This window comes from Spermophilus citellus, assembly GCF_964194105.1.
Source record: "Spermophilus citellus genome assembly, chromosome: 5".
Taxonomy (NCBI): domain Eukaryota; kingdom Metazoa; phylum Chordata; class Mammalia; order Rodentia; family Sciuridae; genus Spermophilus; species Spermophilus citellus.
Genome location: NC_138186.1, coordinates 13,520,855 through 13,542,434, shown reverse-complemented (window position 1 = coordinate 13,542,434; position 21,580 = coordinate 13,520,855). Strand labels below are relative to the sequence as shown.

The 21,580-nt window shown below is 36.7% G+C and overlaps 1 protein-coding gene across 7 annotated transcripts in view; it reads left to right on the top strand.

Annotated features, from left to right (window-relative positions):
- Nucleotides 1-21,580, top strand: part of TMEM170B (transmembrane protein 170B) — a 143,982-nt gene that overhangs the window by 17,008 nt on the left and 105,394 nt on the right. For 6 of the 7 annotated variants that reach the window (XM_081294698.1, XM_081294697.1, XM_081294696.1 and 3 more), the window contains exon 2: nucleotides 2,213-2,383. In XM_081294698.1, coding sequence (XP_081150824.1) covers nucleotides 2,213-2,383 — 171 coding nt within the window. Of the gene's footprint in view, nucleotides 1-2,212; nucleotides 2,384-11,326; nucleotides 11,494-21,580 lie in introns of those variants that run through there. The other variant, XM_081294699.1, reaches the window with a different exon arrangement.

Below are 21,580 nucleotides of genomic sequence, written 5' to 3'. Positions count from 1 at the left end.
TTACCCAGAGTGGCCAAGATCTCTACAGGCCCGTTCACAACAGAGTTACATTGATCTATCAGGTCATTCCCAATAATAGTAGTAATAAGAAAACTAGTGAAACTAAACATTCTCAGCAGAGTTCAGTTTTTTCCGTGATAACTACAGTGTGTCAGTATACCCCCTGGGTGTCCTGTAATTCAGTGTAATCCTGAAGCTTTCTTTAGAAAGTAAGGGTCACCCTCACAGGTTGATGTGGGTCTTAGTCCCACAAGACTGCCAGTTCCAAGTCTGAACTTCCAATCCTTCTACCCTGCTTTACATAGGATTCCCATGCCCTTCTCATGGAGCTTGATCACTTGCTATAGTGGCTCACAGAACTTAAGGGAACACTTTTTAAAACTCACTTATTATGAAGGACACAACTTGGGGAACAGCCAGAAGAAAGAGGTGCATGGGGCAGGGAGTGGAGAAGTGCGAGTCATGGGGCTGCTGTGCTTTCTGGGCATGCCACCCTCACAGCGCCTTCATGTGTTCAGCAACCCCAAAACTGAACAAATTTAGGAATTTTGTAGAGCTTAGCCTCCAGACCTCCTCCCTCCTTCCTGGAGGTGGATACTGCCAGTTTTTATAATTTTATGGTCCTCCTGGTGACCAGTACCTCAGGAGGCTGTGTGGGTGCCTCAGTCACCTCACTGGCATAAACTCAAATAGAATATGAAAAAACTACTTATAAATAGCAAAAGGCACCTTTGTCAGGAAATTCCAAAGGTTTTAGGAGCTCTGTGCCAGCAAACATGTCAGAGACCAAGTATATTTTTTATTTCACCAAATAAAAGCTACCATTTTTAATGTATAGTTGTTAGGTGAATATTATGTATATTTACGTTGTTTTGCAACCAATCTCCAGACTTTTTTTTTTATCTTTCAAAACTGAAACTCCGCACCTCTTAGATCCAGTAACTCACCCTTCCTCCTGCTCTCAGCTCCTGGCATCAACCACTGCATTTTCTGTTTGTGTGAATTTGACTACTCTAGATAGTCATGCAAGTGGAATGGTGCAGTATTAGGCCTTTTGTGACTGGAGCATTTCTCTGAGTATTATGTCCTCAAGGTCCTTCCATGTTGAACCATGTGACCTTTAAAAACTGAATAATTTTTCATTATATGTATATACCACATTTTGTTTATCCATTTGTCCATTGATGGACTCTTGGATTGCTTCCAGCACTTGGCTATTGGGAATAATGCCACTTTGAGCATGGTTGTGCCAGTATCTCCTGGAGATTCTACTTTTAGTCCTTTTGGCTATATACCCAGAAGAGGGATTGCTGTATCATATGGTAATTCTATTTTTACTTTTTTGAGGAACTGCCATACTGTTTTTTATAGCAGTTGCACCCATTTTAAATTCCCACCAACATTATATATTGGTACTTTAATGATAATTAGATTGGATAAAATGCATTTAACTAATTTATTTTTGTGCTCTTTATTTATTGACTTTTACGCTTACTAGTGAATGCTTAGCACAAAGAGTAGATGAGATCCATTGCATTATACAATGTGTATATACCAAGGATGATCTTCCTGGTGACAGTGAAACATTTTGAAATCAGCTCTTTTCAGTTATTAGTAATAGAAAATTTACCTTAATCAGTTTAAATAAAACAAAGGATTTTTTAAACAAAGAAACTGGGGTATTATGTTTTAAAATAGTAATGTGACAGGACTTAAAAATTACTGAAATAAGGGACTTGGTTGTCTCTTGTTTTTGGAGGATCTGTTTTTCTTTCTTCCTTTATCATGGCTTCATTGCATGATGAGGAAAGTGATTTGGCTTCAGCTATTCAAGGACCAAGGAGACTCTCAGTTGGTCCCAATCTTGAATTCCCAAGGGAGGAGAATCATTGGCCCAGCTTGGATCTATTGCTGGCCAAAATTGTACCTCACAAGTATAACCAGGGAGATGAATCTACAAGAACAGAGCATCAATATTTATGGCAAACTTGTGGATTGATTGGAACGCAACAGGGTACCAGGGGAAAGAGAATGAAAAGCGTGCTTGTAATCATCAGGATTTAGTTAGTACCACTATATGTCTGGTGCTGTGCTAGGAATTTTTCACATCCATCATCTCATTCAACCTTTCCCCAAACCATGGGTGCTCACTGTTAAGTGAATTTTCTAAGATGTGTTAACAGAATGGTTAATCCTTTGTTTTTCCTTTCAGAGATGTGGTACTGGATCTTCCTGTGGGCTCTCTTCTCCTCTCTGTTTGTCCATGGTGCTGCAGGAGTGTTGATGTTTGTGATGCTGCAGAGGCACAGGCAGGGAAGAGTCATCTCCATCATTGCTGTCAGCATTGGGTTTTTGGCTTCTGTAACTGGAGCAATGATTACCAGTAAGTAGGTTTTGTTTTGTTTCAGGGCATATATTTTTTTTTATGTACTTATCATTTGGGTAAGTATTCTCATTGTAAGTGTAATAGATAGTTGTGCTTTACTATTTGAAGAGTCATTATGCATGGTTTTGTGGGAATTAGAAATACTCAGAAAAATTGGCATCGGGCAAAGCAGTTCAATGGTAATATTTATCTTATAGTTATTGTAGCTTCTCATTATCTAGAAAAGAAGAAAGGCACAAAAATATGAAAGTGATAATTGTCATAAAAATAGTGAAAGTATGGCCACTGGGTCTTTGGTGGTATCTGCCTGTGGCTGCAAAATATAATTACATTTCTTTTTAGAAGTACCTAAAGTTTTGTGACAGATCTTCTCTAGCCAGCTAGAAATTAACCACTTCAGAGTGCCCTCTAGCGACCACTATAAGTGTTCTGCGAGGCCACCTTGTGTATTCCACTTTTGTCCTCCTGGGCTTCTCTTGACACTGAACTTGGACCCCAGCTCTAACTTTGGCTTCAGAATTAGTTCTGGTTTCTGCAGCTGCTAGTTGACAGAACTTGGATGTACCCAGACTCTGAAGTGCCATGCTGTTTCCTGGGTATGGCTCTGTTGGCGACTGGCTGCTTCTCTGTGCTGCCGTTGATTCTGTCCCTGCTAATAGGTAATGGAGGCTTATAGCATGTTCCCTTCTGGCCTGCTTCCAGATGTTTGGGGCAGCTCATAGCTACTGCTGGATCTGTCTTTATGAGAGGCTTCTTCCTTTCAGTTGATTTTTGCCCCAGAAATAAGAGAAAGGCCTTATCTTTATAGTTAAGGGCCTCCCTCCTTTACTTCTTTTGAAGTGGTTGCCCTCCTGGCCTTGAGAGGAAAGCCCTGCTCCCGTGTGTGTGTGTGTGTGTGTGTGTGTGTGTGTGTGTGTGTGTGTGTGTGTATCCTCTGGCACTGATAAGACAATCATAAAATACTTGTGGGAATTATCAGGTAGTCTCTTTTCTTATCCTTTCTTCATACTAAATGAAGAATTTTAATAAATTTGTTTTTTCTGTCTTTGTTAAGTTTTTGTTTTTGCTTTTGTTGTTTCTCATTAGCTATAATTTTGTCACATGATGCCTCACCTATTTTGCCATACATAGGATTTCAAACAGGAACTTTGAGCCAAAGCACAGGGCATGCATAATGGGGTGGTAGGAGATTCAGCTGGAAAGAGAGAATAGAGCCAGGACCTAGAGGGCCTTAGAAGGCCATCTGGAAAGTTTGAAGCTTTATCCTGCTGTCCATTGGAGACAAATAGATATTTTTGAATGGGGCTGACAAGGGACATCGTAATTCAAAATTCAAAATTTGTTTGATTGCTAAATATAGAGTATATGTAAAAAACCAAGAAGAAAGTCTGGAAGGACAGAGGCTTTGTCCATCTTCATCACTGCTATACCCCCAACTTTAAAAGATTAAAAGCATGATAGATGTCCAAAGAGTACTGGTTAGATGGGTGGATAGAATGAGGGGGGAAAAGAAGGAAGGGAGCAGGGAAGGAGGAGGTGTAAAATTAAAGGAGAGAAAATCAAGAGGAATTACTAGTGAGCCTGTGCTCAAGATCTGAGATAGAGTAACAGCTGGGGTTGGAAAGGAAGGAGTTGATGTAAGAACTGTGACAAAGGACAAAAAATCCAAATCTGTTATTAGTCCCTGTGGAGGTATTTAGAAACACATGATGGGGGCCACCCGTGCCTTTGATGAGAGCTTGTGTTGTAACTGGAACCATGAGTGGAGGAGGAGGAGGAGGAACAGCTTCTCAGGAGTTGTAAGCAGTATGCACATATGTGTGCTACTGTCAAACTTCAGAGAGTGTGAAGAATGTAATTCCACTTCCATTTGTCTCTAATGATGTGTATGCACATATAACCCACTTTCAATTTCGTCAAAAATAAAATGAGCCAGTGATTTTAGAAACTGCACTGTTATATTTTAAAATCATTAAAAGTATGAAAGTCTTATAGAACTTGAAGTAAAAATTTGCGCCCACATTATCAATAAAACATTCAGATTTCTTTGGCTATTGGACTTGCAAATACTTAAATTGAGAAAACTAGTCAATATGAATATTTAGTTGTATTTTTTTCCCCTAAATGCAGGTCATGAGTGCCAGCTTACTCATGTTTGTGTACTGTATATTCAGTTCAGCAAGCAAGTGCTGAAGATCCATATTCAATAAGACACTGAGTTTTAATCCATATCTGTTAACACTTGTAACTTCTTGGATTTTATTTCCAAAAGAGTAGCTTTTTTCATTTTAGTTAGTATTGATAGTTAATGTGGAATTGGCCAAAAAAATGGCTTTCTTTCAAAATAGTGCCTAATTTTAGCTGTTTATTTTAGCTATTCTAAAGGTGTAAAGAGACATCTCAGTGATGGTTGAATTTGCATTTCTCAGATTACTGATGCGGTTCAGCATCTCTTATGCTTATTTATATATTTAGATTTCCTTTTCTGCACAGTGCTTTTAAAATTCTGTGATTTTTCTTTGGATGTTCTTATTTCCCTATTAAGTTGGATCAGGGATATTGGTCTCCTGTTGATTTTGGACTTTACAGATAACTTTCTCATTCTTTTATCAGTTACCTTTACCCACAATGTCATTTATTGAGTAGAAGGGCCTGTAATCAGCTTAAAGAGGTTATTCTCTTTTATAATTTAGGGTCTTATTTCAGAAGTTTTTGCCCCATACCAAGATCAAAAGATATCCTGATGTATTTACTTCTGTTAATTTTGTAGTTTCACCTTTTATATTAAGGTTTCTAATTCATCTAGAGCAGGAGTCAGCAGACACTTTCTTAAAGGGCCAGGCAGTAAATATTTTAGACTTTGTCAGCCAGTGGTGCCTGTAGCACTGTTTACCCCTACCATTTAAAGTGAAAGGAAGCATAGGCATATGGAAACGGATGGATGTGGCATCTGGCATTGCGGTCATAATCATATCCCCCTCCCCTCCATTTTGAGTGACCTTTGTCTTTGGTGTTATTTAGATTCTAGGTGGGCCTTTTCCCCTCTCACATAGTAAGTCAGTTCTTACCATCCTCTGGAAGTCTTTCATTTCTTCATTGATTTGAAGTGTCACCTTCACTGTGCATTGTGTTCTCTATGTGCAGGGTCTGTCTCCAAACTCTGTCGTTGCAACAGGGCTACATTTTTTATGCCTCTAATTTTGTCATATGTATTAGTATCTGTCAAGGATAGGGCATTTCTTGTTACTTTTCTTTTTGAAAGTTAATATAACTACTCAGGACCATTATTCTTTCATATAAATTTTTAATGTCTACTGAATCCCTAAAAAAGTATGTCTGTGATTTTATTAGGACTTCTTTGGATGTGAAGGTTAATTTTGGAGGAATTGTCATATCAAATTATGTCACCCAAGAACGTGCAGTATCTCTCCATTTGTTGATAACTTCCTTGCGTTTTATTAGAGTTTAAATGTTTTATTCTAATAGGAAGGTTCCATATTTTGGAGTAAGGTAATTCATGATTACTTTTGATTTTATGGCTATTGTGCATGGTATCTTTTAAAACTACATTGTTTAGTCTTATGAAGTTTTGAAAGTTGTGCTTATGAAAGGTTAACAAAAAACTGGTATGTCACAGAGATAGATGAATAGACTGCTGGCATACTAAGAAAGTGTAAAATATAGATATAATAGATGAAATAACTTTTTAGTAATAAAGATAAAATAAGGAATCATAAAAATAGTTTTATGAACAGCTACATATTTCTAAATATGAAATGTCAAGATTGTTATAAGTAAAAATGGAAAATATGATTAGAACAGTGATTATTTTTTAAACAATTTAAGTGGTAAAGACCCTCCAGATTTAACTAGGATTTGCAGGTGAGTTCTACCAAATATTCAAGGAATAGTCAATTCATGCTTTATCCAAATTTTACAGAAAAAAGGAAAAATGAAAGTTTTGCACAGATTATTTGCTGAGGCCAGCGTGAGCCAGTTGCTACTCACGATGAAAACTACATGAGAAGAGACATGTTTAGACTCATTTGCCTTGTGAATGTTGTCTTGGATTGTAGAGAGGGTTCAGTGTCAGAATGGGTTAATTATTCCAATAAAACATTATGTATAGATAGCAACATTTGAATTTTATATAATTTTCCTATATCACAAGTATTCTGTAGATTTTTTTAATCCATTTACATATGTGAAAACCATTCCCAGCTTTCATGCTGCACAAAAACAGGTTTGGCCAGATTTGGCCTGTGGATTACAGGATACCCACCCCTGATCTAACTTTATGAATTGATAAATTCAGCACACTATTAAAATGAATTGTGCCCCCATTTTTTTATTGCTGTGAGGAAATATGCTGGGCACATCCCATTGCTTTTCCGTGGAATACCCCTGCGGCAGTTTGTGCTGCTCTTTGGTGACACTCTTCACCACCGATGACTGTCCTCCCTTCCTAGGTTTACACCCTTTACTCATCTGCAGAGCGAATTTGCTATGTTGTTTTCTTTACTTCATATCCACTATGCCAGTCTGGTCTTGCCCCTTCATGCTTTGGGGATGTATTTCTAAATTTTCTGCCATTGTTCACAGTGGAAGTTCCAGACATCTATCATTTATTCTGAGCACCCTGTCTAACTTCTGTCTTTTTCATTTTTGTATATGAATTTAGCCTCATGTTTCACCAAGAAAGTGAAGTCCATGTGTATTCTTTCAACTGTCTATTGACCAGCAAAGACACCTTAGAGAGAGGGAAAACTACAGTGTATGTTGGGGAAAGCTATTTGTCAACATATATAAATGTAAAAAAGATTAATATCCAAGCTGTATTTTTAACAACAACAAAAAAACCTTATGAGTTAAATCAGAAAAAAATAACCCAGTAGAAAAATGGATGAAATATTTGACAGGTGTTTCATAGGAGTAGAAATCTTCATGGCCAATAGTTTATAAAGAAAAGCTTAATCACATTAATTGTCAGGGGATTGTAAAATAATCGTAAAGATAACATCATTTCCCTACCAGATTGACAAAAGAGAAAAAGATTAAGGTATTAACACTCCTTCTATTCTTGATATGGAGTACCTGGGATTAAGTTGGTATAGCTGATTCAGGAAAGCTATTTGACATTGCCTGGTGGGGTCAAATATGCCCATCCCACCAGGGCACTGTGAAGAATGGATTGCTAAGAAATCGTTGACTGCATTTGTGGCTCAGGGGTCAAGTATGGGAGTGTTGATGAGGTTAGTGTTTGTGAGTTAAGTGTTGGGAACAGAGGTCACCAGTAGAAAAATGGAGGAGCTCTGGCACATTGATACTCGAAATTCTCTCCAACCTCAGGAAAGGAATAAACCACAGCTACATCCAAGGGAATGTATTTATTCTCTGTTAAAAGTAAATGTATTTCCTGCAACTTTAAATCAAGAGTTCAGTAAACTTTTTTACTGTATAAATGTTTTTGTTTGAAAAATATGATTGAATGATACTTTGGCCTTTATCATGAAAATTTCTTGGAATTATAGGGAAGTTTAGGCAATTTAGATACTAAAATTAATTTTAAAACGTTTTAGTTATATAAATAATATGTCACTTTATTTGCCATGTTAAAAAAGTATGGATAAAGTTCTTTGACTAACACTATCAAACACATGCTCTTCTCAAATTTAATCCCTATTTTGAGTTTGATGTATTTCCCCCAAGTTCAGTTTCTGCATTATATTCAACCAACATGTGTATACATACATACATACGTGTATGTATGTTTGCACTGGTGGGAAGTGTTTATTGTTTTATTTTCTTTCTTGTATAACTGATTCTATGTCAGCTTATGTGTTTTTATTTTTTATTTTTAATTTTATTTTTATTGATTATTTTTAGTTATATATAATATTAGGATTCATTTTGACATAATTATGAGAGCATGGAATATAAAGTGCTACCCAGCACTTCCCTGTTGCCCCTCTCTCTGCTCCCCTCACTCTACTCTACTGATCTTTCTGAAATTCACTTATTTTTTTTTTTAATTAGTGTCTTGTGGATGGAGATACTTGATGTTGGGATTCATTGTGCTGCATTTATTATGTGCACATGAAAGTTCAGTCACATTCATTATTCTCTGTTACAAGTAAATGCATTTCCTGTTACATAAAATCAAGAGTTCAGTAAACATTTTTACTGTATAAATATTTTTGTTTGAAAAATATGATTGATATTTTGTCCATTATCATGAAAATTTCTTGGAATTATAGGGAAGTTTAGGCAAGTTAAATACTAAAATTAGACTTAAAACTGTCTTCCTTTTCCTATCCCTCCTCTGTTCCTTCAGCCCCCCTCATATTTTTCTTTTGAAATTGTGAGGTCCTTGGTGTGGACTTGGTATGGTTTATGTATCCTCGAGCTGATGAGCAGCAGTTTTGCTTTTGTTTACAGAAAGCACTGCACTGATACTTACATGCATGTACATGGATATACATGTGTGTCTGTTCTGAATTCTAATCATCTGTTTGTTTTACACTTAGCAGATATTTTTCTAGTCTTCCTTGACGTCAAACCTTTATGATTTTTGGCTCTTTATTTGTAGTCTTAAGAGGATCTCTTTTTGGAAGGTCCTAAATATATTTACCTATATTTTGTTTATATTTGTGGTTTTATTTTGAGCATTTAGTTCTGAAATTTGTTTTGGGGAATGATGTGAAGTAGGGACCCAAATTTACTTCTTCCACATGACTACCCAGTTGTTCAACACCACTTGTAAAGACTGATCCTCTGATTGGGATTTTGACTACTAGCCCAGATTTTTGGAATACTTGTTAGGACCAGCCGCTGTTCCAGGCAATGTTATAGTAGTATTATCTCCTAAAGGTCAACCCCCACCTGCCCGCACCCCCACATTTTACAGCTGAGCGGATGATGATTCTCCTATGTAGCAGGCAGCTAAGAAGAGAAACTTGGATTTTAACCCTTGAGCCCAGCTTCAAACCCCAGGCTGTAGACCTTAGGTAAAACCAGAAAGGTTTAAATTTATCCTTTGTTTGCCATAAAAGAAAACAAACAAACAAACAAACACCAGAGTACTATTTCTCAGGTTTATTTTGACATAATTTCTGATAAAAAAGAAGGCAGAAGATCTTTTAAATTTTTTGAGAATTTCATCTAGTTCTAAAACTTGGGCATATGACCAGTAGTACAAGTGCTTTTTATCACTTGATAAGTAAATATTGGTGTTTTATTTAATATTGAAATTACTATCAGTTGCTTCATGATTTTTCTGAATTCTTTGTTCTCTTGTACCTTAGCATAAAATAAATGGTAGAATTATTTAGAGATTTTTAACCAGATTGTCCTGCATTGAGATCCTAGCTGTTGTGCTTATGTATTTCCTTGAGTTAGTAATTAAACCTCTCTGAACCTCTGTTTTTTGCATCTTTAAATTAGGTTATAATACTGAGGGGGTGGTATGATATTTAAATAAGATAATATTTGTAAATTTGCTAGCAAGATACATAATATGTGGTAAATATGCTATCTTAATTTACTTTTAAAACATGCATATGAAGCCCTTGGCATAGATTGGTGATTTGCTTTTCCCATTTATATCTCTTATAAAGAACTACTCTGAGGGATATAATAACTATTATTTGGGAGATTTTTTAAAAAATCTTGAGTGCATTATAGTTATGCACTAAGAGGGGGGTTCATTTTGAAATATTCATAAATACATACTAATGAATGCATATAATTTACTCCATTTCAATCCCCAGTATATTTGGGAGATTTTAGGTTAAGTTCAAAGAGTCAATACTTACCTAATTGTTTTTAAATTGACAAGTAATAATTTCATCCTTATCTAATTTTTCTGAGTAGGTTTCTATCTTAACTAATTGTCAATTCAGTGTCTTTGAAAAGTGTATTTCTATTCTTTTTCTTATGTTCCTTTGTTTAACCATCCTAGGATATATAAACAGGGTTTTCCTAAAGAAGTAAGTAGTTTTAATATATCTCGGTCTATTATATATAATAATTTAAATGTTTCCTTCTTTATGATTTCAAAATGTGCTTTTAAAATTAGCCACTTAGGAGGCTGGGAGTGTAGCTCAGTGGTAGAGCACTTGCCTGGCACATGTGAGACTAACTGGGTTCCATCCTCAGCCCCAAATAAAAATACCTAAATAAAATAAAGGTATTATGTCCATCTAAAACTAAATTTTTTTAAAAAAATTCTTCGTCATTATATATAATATGTTAACATGAAGTATTGAATTAGGCCTGAGTTTCTTCATAACTCTGAGATTCTCTCATTCTGGGAAGGGTGCATAACCTAAAATATTTTCTAGAAAAGATATCAAGTTTATCTTTTACTAGTCTCCAAATAATTTTATAGTTGTGTGTTTCTTTTAAAAATTCAGTAAATTATTTTATATGGTGAAATTATTTTATATGGTGAAATGCATTGTTATATTTTATATGATACTGAAGAATGAATTAATTTTACTCAAGTAAAAAAGGGACAATTTTAAAATTTTCTTTTAAAATTTGGAAATTAAATTATGTAGTTTTTCTGCATTATCATTTATAATTATCAACATATTATGTGGCATATTTGTAGAAAGGCTGATCAGGTCCAAGCAGTTGAACGTCCAGGAGAAAGATGACAATAATGGATCATCAGTTTTTACAGACGTCTTTGGTATTATGTGTGCAGCTTAGACTGCACCTGCATGTCTTTGGGTTGGATAGAAAAGGCATCTTTTCAGTTAAGAGGTTAAATGGTTAAATGTAGTATGCTAAAGGTAGTTTTTACCAATCACCTAGAAACCCAAACAGTTTACCTCATGAGGAGAGTGAGGGGCTTTCTGCTTTGATGAAATGCGCAGGGGTCCTGTCGCGGTGGAGTTAAGCAGCGCGCTTTGTCCTCTCCCCTCTCTCCTCCAGGTGCCGCGGTGGCCGGCATCTACCGAGTGGCAGGGAAGAACATGGCCCCGCTGGAAGCGCTGGTATGGGGCGTTGGGCAGACCGTATTGACATTAATCATCTCCTTTTCAAGGATCCTCGCCACGCTTTGAGGTTTCTGAGGGAATGTCTTATTTCACATAAGGAAACAGATGTACAGATTCCCTGAAAATGGCATTGTGAAGGAGCTGTGGACCGAGCCAGTCGAAACCGAAGGAAGACAGACCTTGCGCTGTGTGGAAAGACTGCCCTCTGGCGTCCAAGTGATTGCACTACCGCACTGCACCTTACGTGCCTCCGTCCCAGGCAAGGTGCACAAGACCCATGTGAAGCCTCAAGAAAAAGCACCTTGTTTAGCTGCCAATCAGGTTAACATTGGTGTTGAAATCATTGTTCTTAACAGTGTTGTGTTAAGTTACAGGGACGTTGTGAGGAATTGATATATGTGCCAAACTTTTTTTTTTGACATTGATCATGTGACGGTTTGCAAGTGTAGATGTAGATGAGTGCTGTGAACATATTTGACATGAATTCAGGTCATGTGGTAAGATTTTGTTTTGTAATGCTGAATCCCCTATGAGTGCTAAATAACTCATTTAATATGGGAGAAATTATTTGGTTTTAATGTGGAGCGTTTCTGGGATTTAGGGCTTTTTAGGCATTATTATTTAATTTATGTGGAAAATAATAGTCTTCTTAATGGAAGATGAGCTAAACTGTTTTAAGGATTCAAAGTAGACCTGTAGGGTGCATACTTTTCACTAACTGGACACCCTTTTAATAGTTTTCCTCATGCATAAATATTTTATTTATATGAATTAAAAAACTTTATGGGTCACACATATTGTCACTTATGTGTCATAAAAATATAATTTGAAATTTTTCTTATGAATTTTGTAAGAAAAAAGTCTGAAATGCATGTTGCATTCTTTGACCCTTCTAAAGAAAGTTTGCCTTGTATCTCATGGAGAAAACATCTTTGTCATTAGCAGCAGTGGGATTATATTACTTGTTGCATCTGTCTTGATTTTTGACAAAACAATCTTTCATTCTGGAGTATTAACTATACTGAAAGAGTGGCCTAAATTAGGCTCTGGAAATAAAAAGGCTCGTTTGTATATAAGTACCAAGTAAGTTATTTAGGAAGAATAATAAACTCTTCTTACTTTGGATATGTGGCAATGTCATGATTCTGCTAAGTAAAAATTGGGGAATACAATAAATAATTTTAAAACTTGGCAGTCTTAACAAATCAGTGAAGTACATATATGTATATGTGTGTATATATGTATACATATATATATATATATATATATATATATATATATTTGAGTGATTCATTTCAGATGTTCAGTTTTTAAGTACAATTTAAGTTTATTGGAAGAAGATCACATGTATTAAAAGTGGCACTATCCTTTGTAAAGCATTTTAAGAGATTCTGTCAGTACATAATTATTTGTAAGAAGACAAGAAGTAAGAAAACACAGACCCTAGTCTGGTTGAATCTCCTAATGAGACTTTTTGGCCAGTTGCAATTTATAAACATGCTAACTCAAAGGAGCAGCCATTATAGAGAATACAGAGAACAGTCCAGACAAAAGAGTCCCCTCACTTCTTTATTTAAGTCGACTTTTAAAAATGTAGGTTCAATTTAGATCCCATTCAAATTTAAGACTCCTGTTACCTATGCTACTTTTCCTCCATCAAAAAGAATATATTAATTTAATGTGAGAGTTGGGAAGGAGGATACTTTTACCTATATGGAAGCCAGTTTTAAGGGTCTACTGTCACTAGCTTAGAAATTTGTTCAGACAGCAACAACCAATTAGCAAATATTCAATCTTAAAGATCTTTGAAGTAAAATTTAAAATTGATTCTTTTTATTTTGTACAAGTCTACTATTAATTTATGTGTTCTTTATATTTCTAATGTTTCCTCAAATTAAATTTAGACATAACTTTTCCAGGTCAATTTGATTTCTCCTTTTCTGTTGGACTTGAGTTGTATTCTTTCTTTACTTTGGCTATCCTATCAATAATTTAAAGCATTTGTACTCTAGAGGAATTACCAATAATGTGAAAATTGTTTTAGAAGTACAGAATGAATTTTTTAAACATATGGCAATTTTATGATTTAAGAAAATTATCATGGTAATATGGAGCACATAGTTCATAATCCAAACTTAGTCAGAAAATAACATGGACATTGAATATATTAATACGTGGACCAAAGAGATCTGAACTCTTGTTTGTACTCTAGAATGAAAGTATAATTCAATGATTAATAGTTAGTCTGTAGTTGTCCTGCAGCTATCTCATTATCAAGTTGACTTACATTAAGGTTTGGGTGTATATGTGTGTGAATGTGTATGTACTTTTAATTTGGGGGGATATTTTTGTTTCCGTTGCTGTTCTCAGTTATTCCCATAGGGATTTTGTAGAACTGGCACTCTTTTCATGTTTTGAAATGCAGTTGAATAGTATGAATTTATGAAATTGTTTTAATAGCTATTTATATGCCAAGGTTTTTTAAAAGTGAGTAGTTTTCCTATAGAGATGAGATGTTTAATGATATGTATGTGTACACATATATATCATTATATACATATATAGAGAGCTATATATGAATACAGTCTAACTGGAAAGCTTTTGTTAATGAACACTTTCATGTTCTAGTGGAGAATTTGATATATTTGTTTAGTTGAATGATCTTTTACATAGAGGATGTTTGAGATTTTTGAATTTTGGAAAAGTTTTCTTGGTTTAATAGTGCCGGAGACCCTTGTTTGGGACATGACAAAAGTCCTTATTGACATAGTTGGGTTACAATTTCTTAAGATTTGTATGTGATTTAGCAGTAAATTTTCTTTGTGACAAAGTGCAAGAAGGAAGGGGTAAATCCTCTGCTGTCGACACTCCTTTATTTTAAAAATGTTCAGTAAAATATTGCTGATAGTAAATCAATTCCCCACAGAAGGAACTCTACAAACCCAAAGTTATTTCTTAACATACTGGTTAGACATGGCCATAGATGTGTTAGCCAGGAGCCTCGTGCAAGCTACCAATTTAAAAACTTTAGAAGAAGGGAGGTACAAGTGGTCTGTCCCCTGGCATAGTTCTTTGGTCACCTAGGGTTGAGAAAGTCCTAAATGATGGCCATGTTCCCTACTCACAGCTTAATTTTTATTTTAGGTCATACTGCTTACCAAACAGTGTGGTAGTTTGTTTCCCCATCTCCTTTCCTCATATTTGTAGCACACATTTTCACTGCTACATTTCCAAACCCACATCACTTCTGTTTGTATTTTAAATGACAGAAAGAAATGAATTGGCCTGTATATTTTCTATTGGTGATGTAAGGAATAGGGATGATTTAAAATCAAAGAGTGTTTTTGGAAAAGGTCTTGGAGCACCCTGAGGAAGATGAGGGGGTAGGCCTGCCGCATTAACATGCCCGGGCCATGCTCACGACCAGCTCATGCAGTTTTGTAAAGACTTTTTGCAGATCTAGGGTGTGTAAAATGGTGGACCAAGTGTTGTCTGCTGTACAGCAGAGATGACCAGGAGGGGATTCCTGTCCTCCAGTCCACCAAGAGCTGGCTTAGAGACAATTGCCAATCCTAAAACGTTGGGACTGTTGGCTTCCTGATTCTAGTTAGAGTTTGATCCTGTTGCCTGCGCTGTGATTCTGATTTTCCCACTTTATCCACTAAAAGAAATTTCAGTAACTGAGTTGTCATCGCCATGGTGCAGGAGAGGACTGGACTCTCAGCCAGCGACTTTGGCTTGAGTCCAGGCCCTGTAGCTTGTCGACTTTTTGATGTGAACAAATCACTTAACATCTCTGAGCTTCTGTTCATACAGTGTGAAGTGTGATCAATACTGCTTATGGTTTTGTGAGGATTATGTGAGATTATTTACAAATTCAGGCAAAGTAATATGTGTTTGACAGTAAATGATCCTTAGGTAGTTGCCTGAATTTTTCTTAAATAGCATTTTGCAAAACCCAGTTGCATATGTTTTATGAAATTCACCTATTTTCATTTATTTCTACATTTTACCTACATTTTTAACATGAAAACTAAAAGAAGAAAAAAAAGTCTTTTTATAAGAGACTAGGTTATAAACCTAGTCCTTCACATTTTCTCAGATATTTATCTGAGAACGCCTCTGGGCTTCAGTGGTGGTGGGAGTGGCCAGGGCAAACAAGATTGAGTTACAGGTTCGGTGCCACAGGTAGAAGTGGGACAAGAGTGGAGGTTACCAGCATTTTTCCTCCAATTCACTTAGGATATTCATTAACTCTCTGTTGTATGCAAATTATTATCCTGGTTTTGGAGACAGAAAAGTGGGTAAGAGTCAGCCCTCTGTCACATATGTCCCCCTTTCTTCCAGGGACCACGGTGGATTGGGGTCCTGGCTGTTGTCGTTGCTTTGTTTACTGGTTGGGTTTTTTGTTGTTGTTTTTGACCATTATTTTAAATGTATGTTCATTTTATAATTCAGGAAGTAACAAGATACTAAGAGCACTTTTGGAAATATTCTCAAACTACTTCATTCTTACTGTCCGCAAGTTTTCTCAGAAAGTCTCAAACAACTTCTTTAAACATCCTTATTTATTTTGTTTTCAAGATTAAGAGGAACATGCAAAAAGTCACTGAAGAAATTCTAGTAGACTTAGATTGCCGAGAAGTTTGGTGACACGTGTTGGATAGCTGGGTAAAGTCCTGTGATGATAATCAGGAGTGAGATTCTCCGTGGTTAAAATGGACGAGTCATTGAATGTCTCATTGTCTACTGTAATTTCCCATCTTTCTGAAACTCTCCAGGTAGAAGGAACATCATTTGATTAGGAGTTTTGGCTTTTCAAATATGTGGTACCACTTTTTAGCAGGAGAAAGTTTAAAGATAGGAAATATTAAGGGGCCACAGGACAAACCTGTGACACGTGACTCTAGCTCCCTCCTTCTGTTAGGCTGGAGCTACCCTGTGCAAGAGGGTGTGCCACCTGTTTACACAGCACGTGTACCTTTGTATGTGGGCTGCACTGAAGCAGCATGTGGTGCTAGGTCACCTCTCCGACTGGAGGGTCTGGTGGTCATGGGCAATGCAGTGTTGTTCAGGATGTTGTTGAGTGAGTTATCTCAACACACATTTGTGAATTTGTTTGGGGCAATACTACATGAAGTATTTTCAGTAAATGTGGAGATATGCTGGTTAATTCTTGATTAAATTAGTGGTGATGCTCAAGTCTCTGAGCTGAGCTGTGAACTCTGATTCCTTTTCCCTGATTGAGGGGGTTCGTTTTGACATTCTTTACATCCCTTGAACATATGTTGAGCTTACATAATAGCCCTTCCTTGATTTTGAGAACTAATTTAGCAGTTTCTTTAAAATCTTCCTCCTTTTCCCAAACAGATGCCCTATGTCATGGTTTAGACACACGCACAGCTTGTTGATGGAAGAGGAAGTGCTGGTTCAGAAGAGAATTTTCCACACCTGTGGTTATGCAACTGTTATTGAAAAATAACTGGGCAAGTCCGGACAGCATGACCTCTGCACGTTTTTTTTTAAGATTCTATACTGTACACATATACAGTATATCCCTCTTTTGTAGTAACTTGACTGTCCCCTTTTGGGGAATTTAGGTCTTAAACCGAAACTGGAAAGTAGTGTGACACAAAGACACAGGAAGAGTCACTGTAGTGCATGGTCACCTGAATCCCATCACTATGATGCCTTTTCTCCTAAATACATATTGTAATCACTGAAAAACATCACTTGTTTTTTAGAGCCCCATTAAATGAATGTTAGCTTGAGAGTACTACTAATGATGAAAAGTTACCCCCCACCTTTTAAATTGAAGTGGGTGCACTCAATCATTAAGTCACTTTGGGATGGAACATTTTGAAGTTTTCTTCATAGACAGTAAGTCGAGGCCCTTGTTCAAGGGTAGTGAAAATGACTTACCCTTAGTCCTAGGTGAGCCGGGAGTCTGACCGCTGGCCCTTTCCTGGTGTTGGTGACATCAAATGACCGTGGAGGAGCTGAAGAACATCCTGGCCCTCTCCTTAGCACACGCACCTTCTGACATGAGCTCTGCATGTTTAGATGAACAAATAGGAAAATTCACAGTGTTTTTCATTTTAGCTATGTAACTTGGTAAAATTCATCTAATTTTACTCTGAGTATTAGCCCCTGACTCCAGTCATTCTGGAATGAGGGGAGCAACTACTAAAATATCTATTTAAATAGTAAAAGTACAATTTACCTGACAGGTATTAAGACTCACTTTCAAATTGTGCTAACTCTCAGACCACTGATGAATCATTTAGTTAAATCACAGTACCATTCGTAAAAGCTAAATGATACCTTAGTGCCTTGAAAGTTAAGATACTCTTGCAAAGTGAATTTAGAGATTCAGGATTGGCACCGATGAGTTGGCTTGGGGCACGTCACCTATGAATGGGAATCCAGAGTTCAGGAAGGGTGTTGTTGACACGGGTGTTGGCCACCAACTCCTTATGGTTTGGTGTGAGCCGGTAATTGAGCCATTGGCCGTGCCAGATGACAGCTGCTTTCATTATGTTTTCATGATGTGGCATTTTCCTCCACTTTTTGCTTTTTCCAAGTATGAAATTTGGGAGGGGGATGTAGTCAAGCAAATTAAATGTGGGATTTTAAAGTTTAGTTTTGTTGTAAACTAGAGATTCTGGTGTGAACAATGTTAGTTTTATATTGTAGTACAAGGGCAGACACTTTACGTAACCTTTAAAAATATGTTGACCATCAGGGCTTTATTTTTACTATAGAAATACTAAATGTACTGTGAAGCTTCAAGACAGGAGGGATCCACCTTGGAGGGGTAGTACACAGAACAAAAGCATATTTGACATTATGTGAACACAATTCCCCCCTTCTGTCAAGAGTATAAACTACGCTGTATGAGTATGTGTACTGCATGTTTACATAATAGTTTAATTTTGAAGGATTATTTAAAGACTATGTTTATATATAATACCTAACAAGCTGTAAATATTGTATACTATTGATTTTTAATTTTATATAAGCAATTTTTTATTTCCCAATTCATGTACAAATCCCATTGTGTATATAGCATAATTTCCTGGAGAACACAAATTTTGCAGTGAATTTTAAGTATTTTAATTGCAGAAAGCATCAAGTTAGCCTTAGAGATGTTGATCTTCATTTTAAATTATTTTTCACCACTCATTTTCTTCAAAGGGCAGCAATAAACGTACACAAGTTATTTTTGATTCTAGAAAGTTGGTCTACAGAGATCTAGGTTCCAGTTCATTGCTTTAAAGAAAAGATGCACAATTAATATCATCCAGTGTCTGATCACGGGACCCTTTCCGAGGTCCACGTGTGGCTCTCCTCTTTGTAATATACAGGGTGAACTCTGCCGACACACAAAACATCTGTTAAAAGTGAATCCAGCACTTAACTGTCATTACACGGAATTTATTGGATTAAAAATTTGTAATATACAGTATTTTAATAAAGTTTCTGTATTCAATTTCATGCACTTATATATAAATAAACCTGTCTTTAAAAGCTTTATGTAGTGTTTGACTCTTGGTGACGTACCGTCTCCACTCACCCAGGGTGCTTGGTGTCCTCCATGCCCTCTTGTCACTTTTCTGGGCCAGTTTTATGTATGGATTTTAGAGGTAGTGCTGAAAAGGTACGCAATAAATCTAATGACAATGTAGGCCTCCTTTATAGATTTGCCTATGTCAACTCCTGGGCCACATAAGTATCTTGTTCTAAGAATTATTGTTTTAAGATGCATGCCATCACTTTTCATAATAATGCACAACCATTTCTTGATTACCTAACATCTTGTAGATACTTCATGTATATTCTTCAACACTAAAGGTAGTTATTCAGGTTTCCATCCACATTTTGAGGTTCAGATAAGGTAGGAATCTTTTCAGAGCCACACAGCCAACAACTACTGAGCTGAGGATTTCCTGCTCTGTTACCTGTGTTTTTCCCCATTATTCTGAGTTGGTTTCTACAGAATATTCTAGAAGCTCTTGTGTATAATGAGATATACAAAGACCAGATAATATTATGGAGAGTTGAATTGTCAAATTTATGTATAATTTGAATTTTTGTTAGATTCTTAGGAAAGTGTTAGACACTCAAGTAGACCCAGAACTCATCCTGCCTGAGGAGATCAGAGCCAACAACCAGTGCCTGTAAACATACTCAGCCCTGCTGGAATAAAAACTAGCTTAACTTTTTAAATTGTGCAAGTATAATGGAAGTAAACATGTTTTCACAAACACTGACATGGCTATCTCACATCATTACCAAATTGAAATATATTTTCTTTTTTTTTCCAGGGAACATATTCATTCCATTATAAGGTTATAAAATTACTGAATATGTTTCCTCCTTGACCATGAATCTTAAATTCTTGCACAAAATTCTTGGGATCAAAAAAAAAATCTTGAGATCACAAGTTTTCTGTTTTGATTATTATCTTTGACTCCTGAAGTGATACTTTTGTAGTGTTTTGGTAATAGGTGAGCTGCCGTTGTGCGGGCATCACGGTTCAGATTTTACCCCCCATGCAGGATGATGATGCCTCTCACAGTCTTAGAGTGGCAGCTGAGCCCCTCATCAGACTTGTAGAGGAAGAATGTGTCAGGTTTGCTGAGTAGATACTGATGTAAGGAAGTGGAACCTTCATTAATTCACAGAATAGAACCTAAAAGCTTTAGGGTACAGAGAGGGAAGTAGAAAGCACCCAGGGCAGATCCGCCAGGAGTAGAAATTGGGTTTGTCTCCAGCTTCTAATGAAACCTTAGGAAGAAGAATCTATCCCATATCACCGCTCCTGTTTATTTGCTCTTAGTTTCCCACTATTTTTTGCCACCAGATATTTCTTTTGGCCAAGTTTATGAATATTCTTCAGACAGGAAATTCTGGAGACGGATTGCAAAACAGTTCCATCAGGTGAACTACTTGCAAGGCAGCAGTTCCATCACTAGATGGCAGAATAGTCCTATTTTATTTCTCTCCTTGCTCTTGGGCATTAGTTCTTCCCTAGGAACACAAATTAACTCTGCACTTTTGAACTCACTCCTGTAGGATGCATCTAACAATTTTTTTTTTCTAAAATGTATGAGAATAAGCCAAACATGAGCAGAATTACTAATGAATCTTAGGAAAGTTAAGATTCAGGGTTGTTTGCAAGTCAGAAAATCACTAGTATGATTTTTGATAAACCATTACTCTGGCTTGATTTATGCATTTTTCTTAAATTAAATCTATTAATGCATAATGACTTGTTACCACATTGAATAGTCATCACTTCTAGTGACAGGTACATAACCTAACAATCAGTCTTGAATAGTAGCCTGAGAGTTGATTTTAAGCTTGACCAAGCCAATCAACTTGTGTGATCTTCAGTTTTCATGTCAGGAAACAGGACAAATATCTCATGTTGCAGTAGTGAGTACCCTCTACATGTTCCACCTTGTCCTCTTGGTCTTTCCGTGTCTTGTCTGCACGAAACATAGAGGGATGATGTAGTTTTAGAATTGTCCTACATGTTTTGGTAGTAAGCCGAATTGTGTTCTGACACAGCACAGTGCGTTTTTTAGAATTTGTTTCAGATTTCAACTGTCCTCTTGGACCGTGGCCTGCTACTATTACAACAGAGCCTAACGAGGGAATTTTTTTTTAGAAACCTACCTCAGCAGGAAGGAGCCTGGTTAGAATGCAAAATGGATAAACTTGCTCAGCTAGCAAAATTCCTGGCATTCCCTAAGCCATCCTAAGGATGAGGAAGTCAAAACAGCCAACATAAATTAGTCTGCGGTTGGTCCTGAATCACCTGTCAACTGCATATCATCATCTGCCCCCTCAGATCCTGGTGCCAGTGAGCTTCTCTACTTTACCATTCTGTAGACAAGCTGCAGTCCAAACTCAGAGAAGAAGGGCTGATCTTTTCAGGGCCTAAGTTCCATTGCATAGTGTGGAGACAAATGAGCCCACAAATTCTGGGTCTTAAATCGGGACTGACCTTAGGACACCAGAGAAGGGGACCAAACATTTTCATGAAACTTTTCCTGCCCCTTTCATGTTCTTTGGGAATTGGTGTCAGTGGTCAGCTCGGAAATGTGATATAAGATGACACTCTTAGTACCTTTGATGTGGAAAACAGGAGATGAGTAAGGGCTGTAGTCAGGTTGAGGCC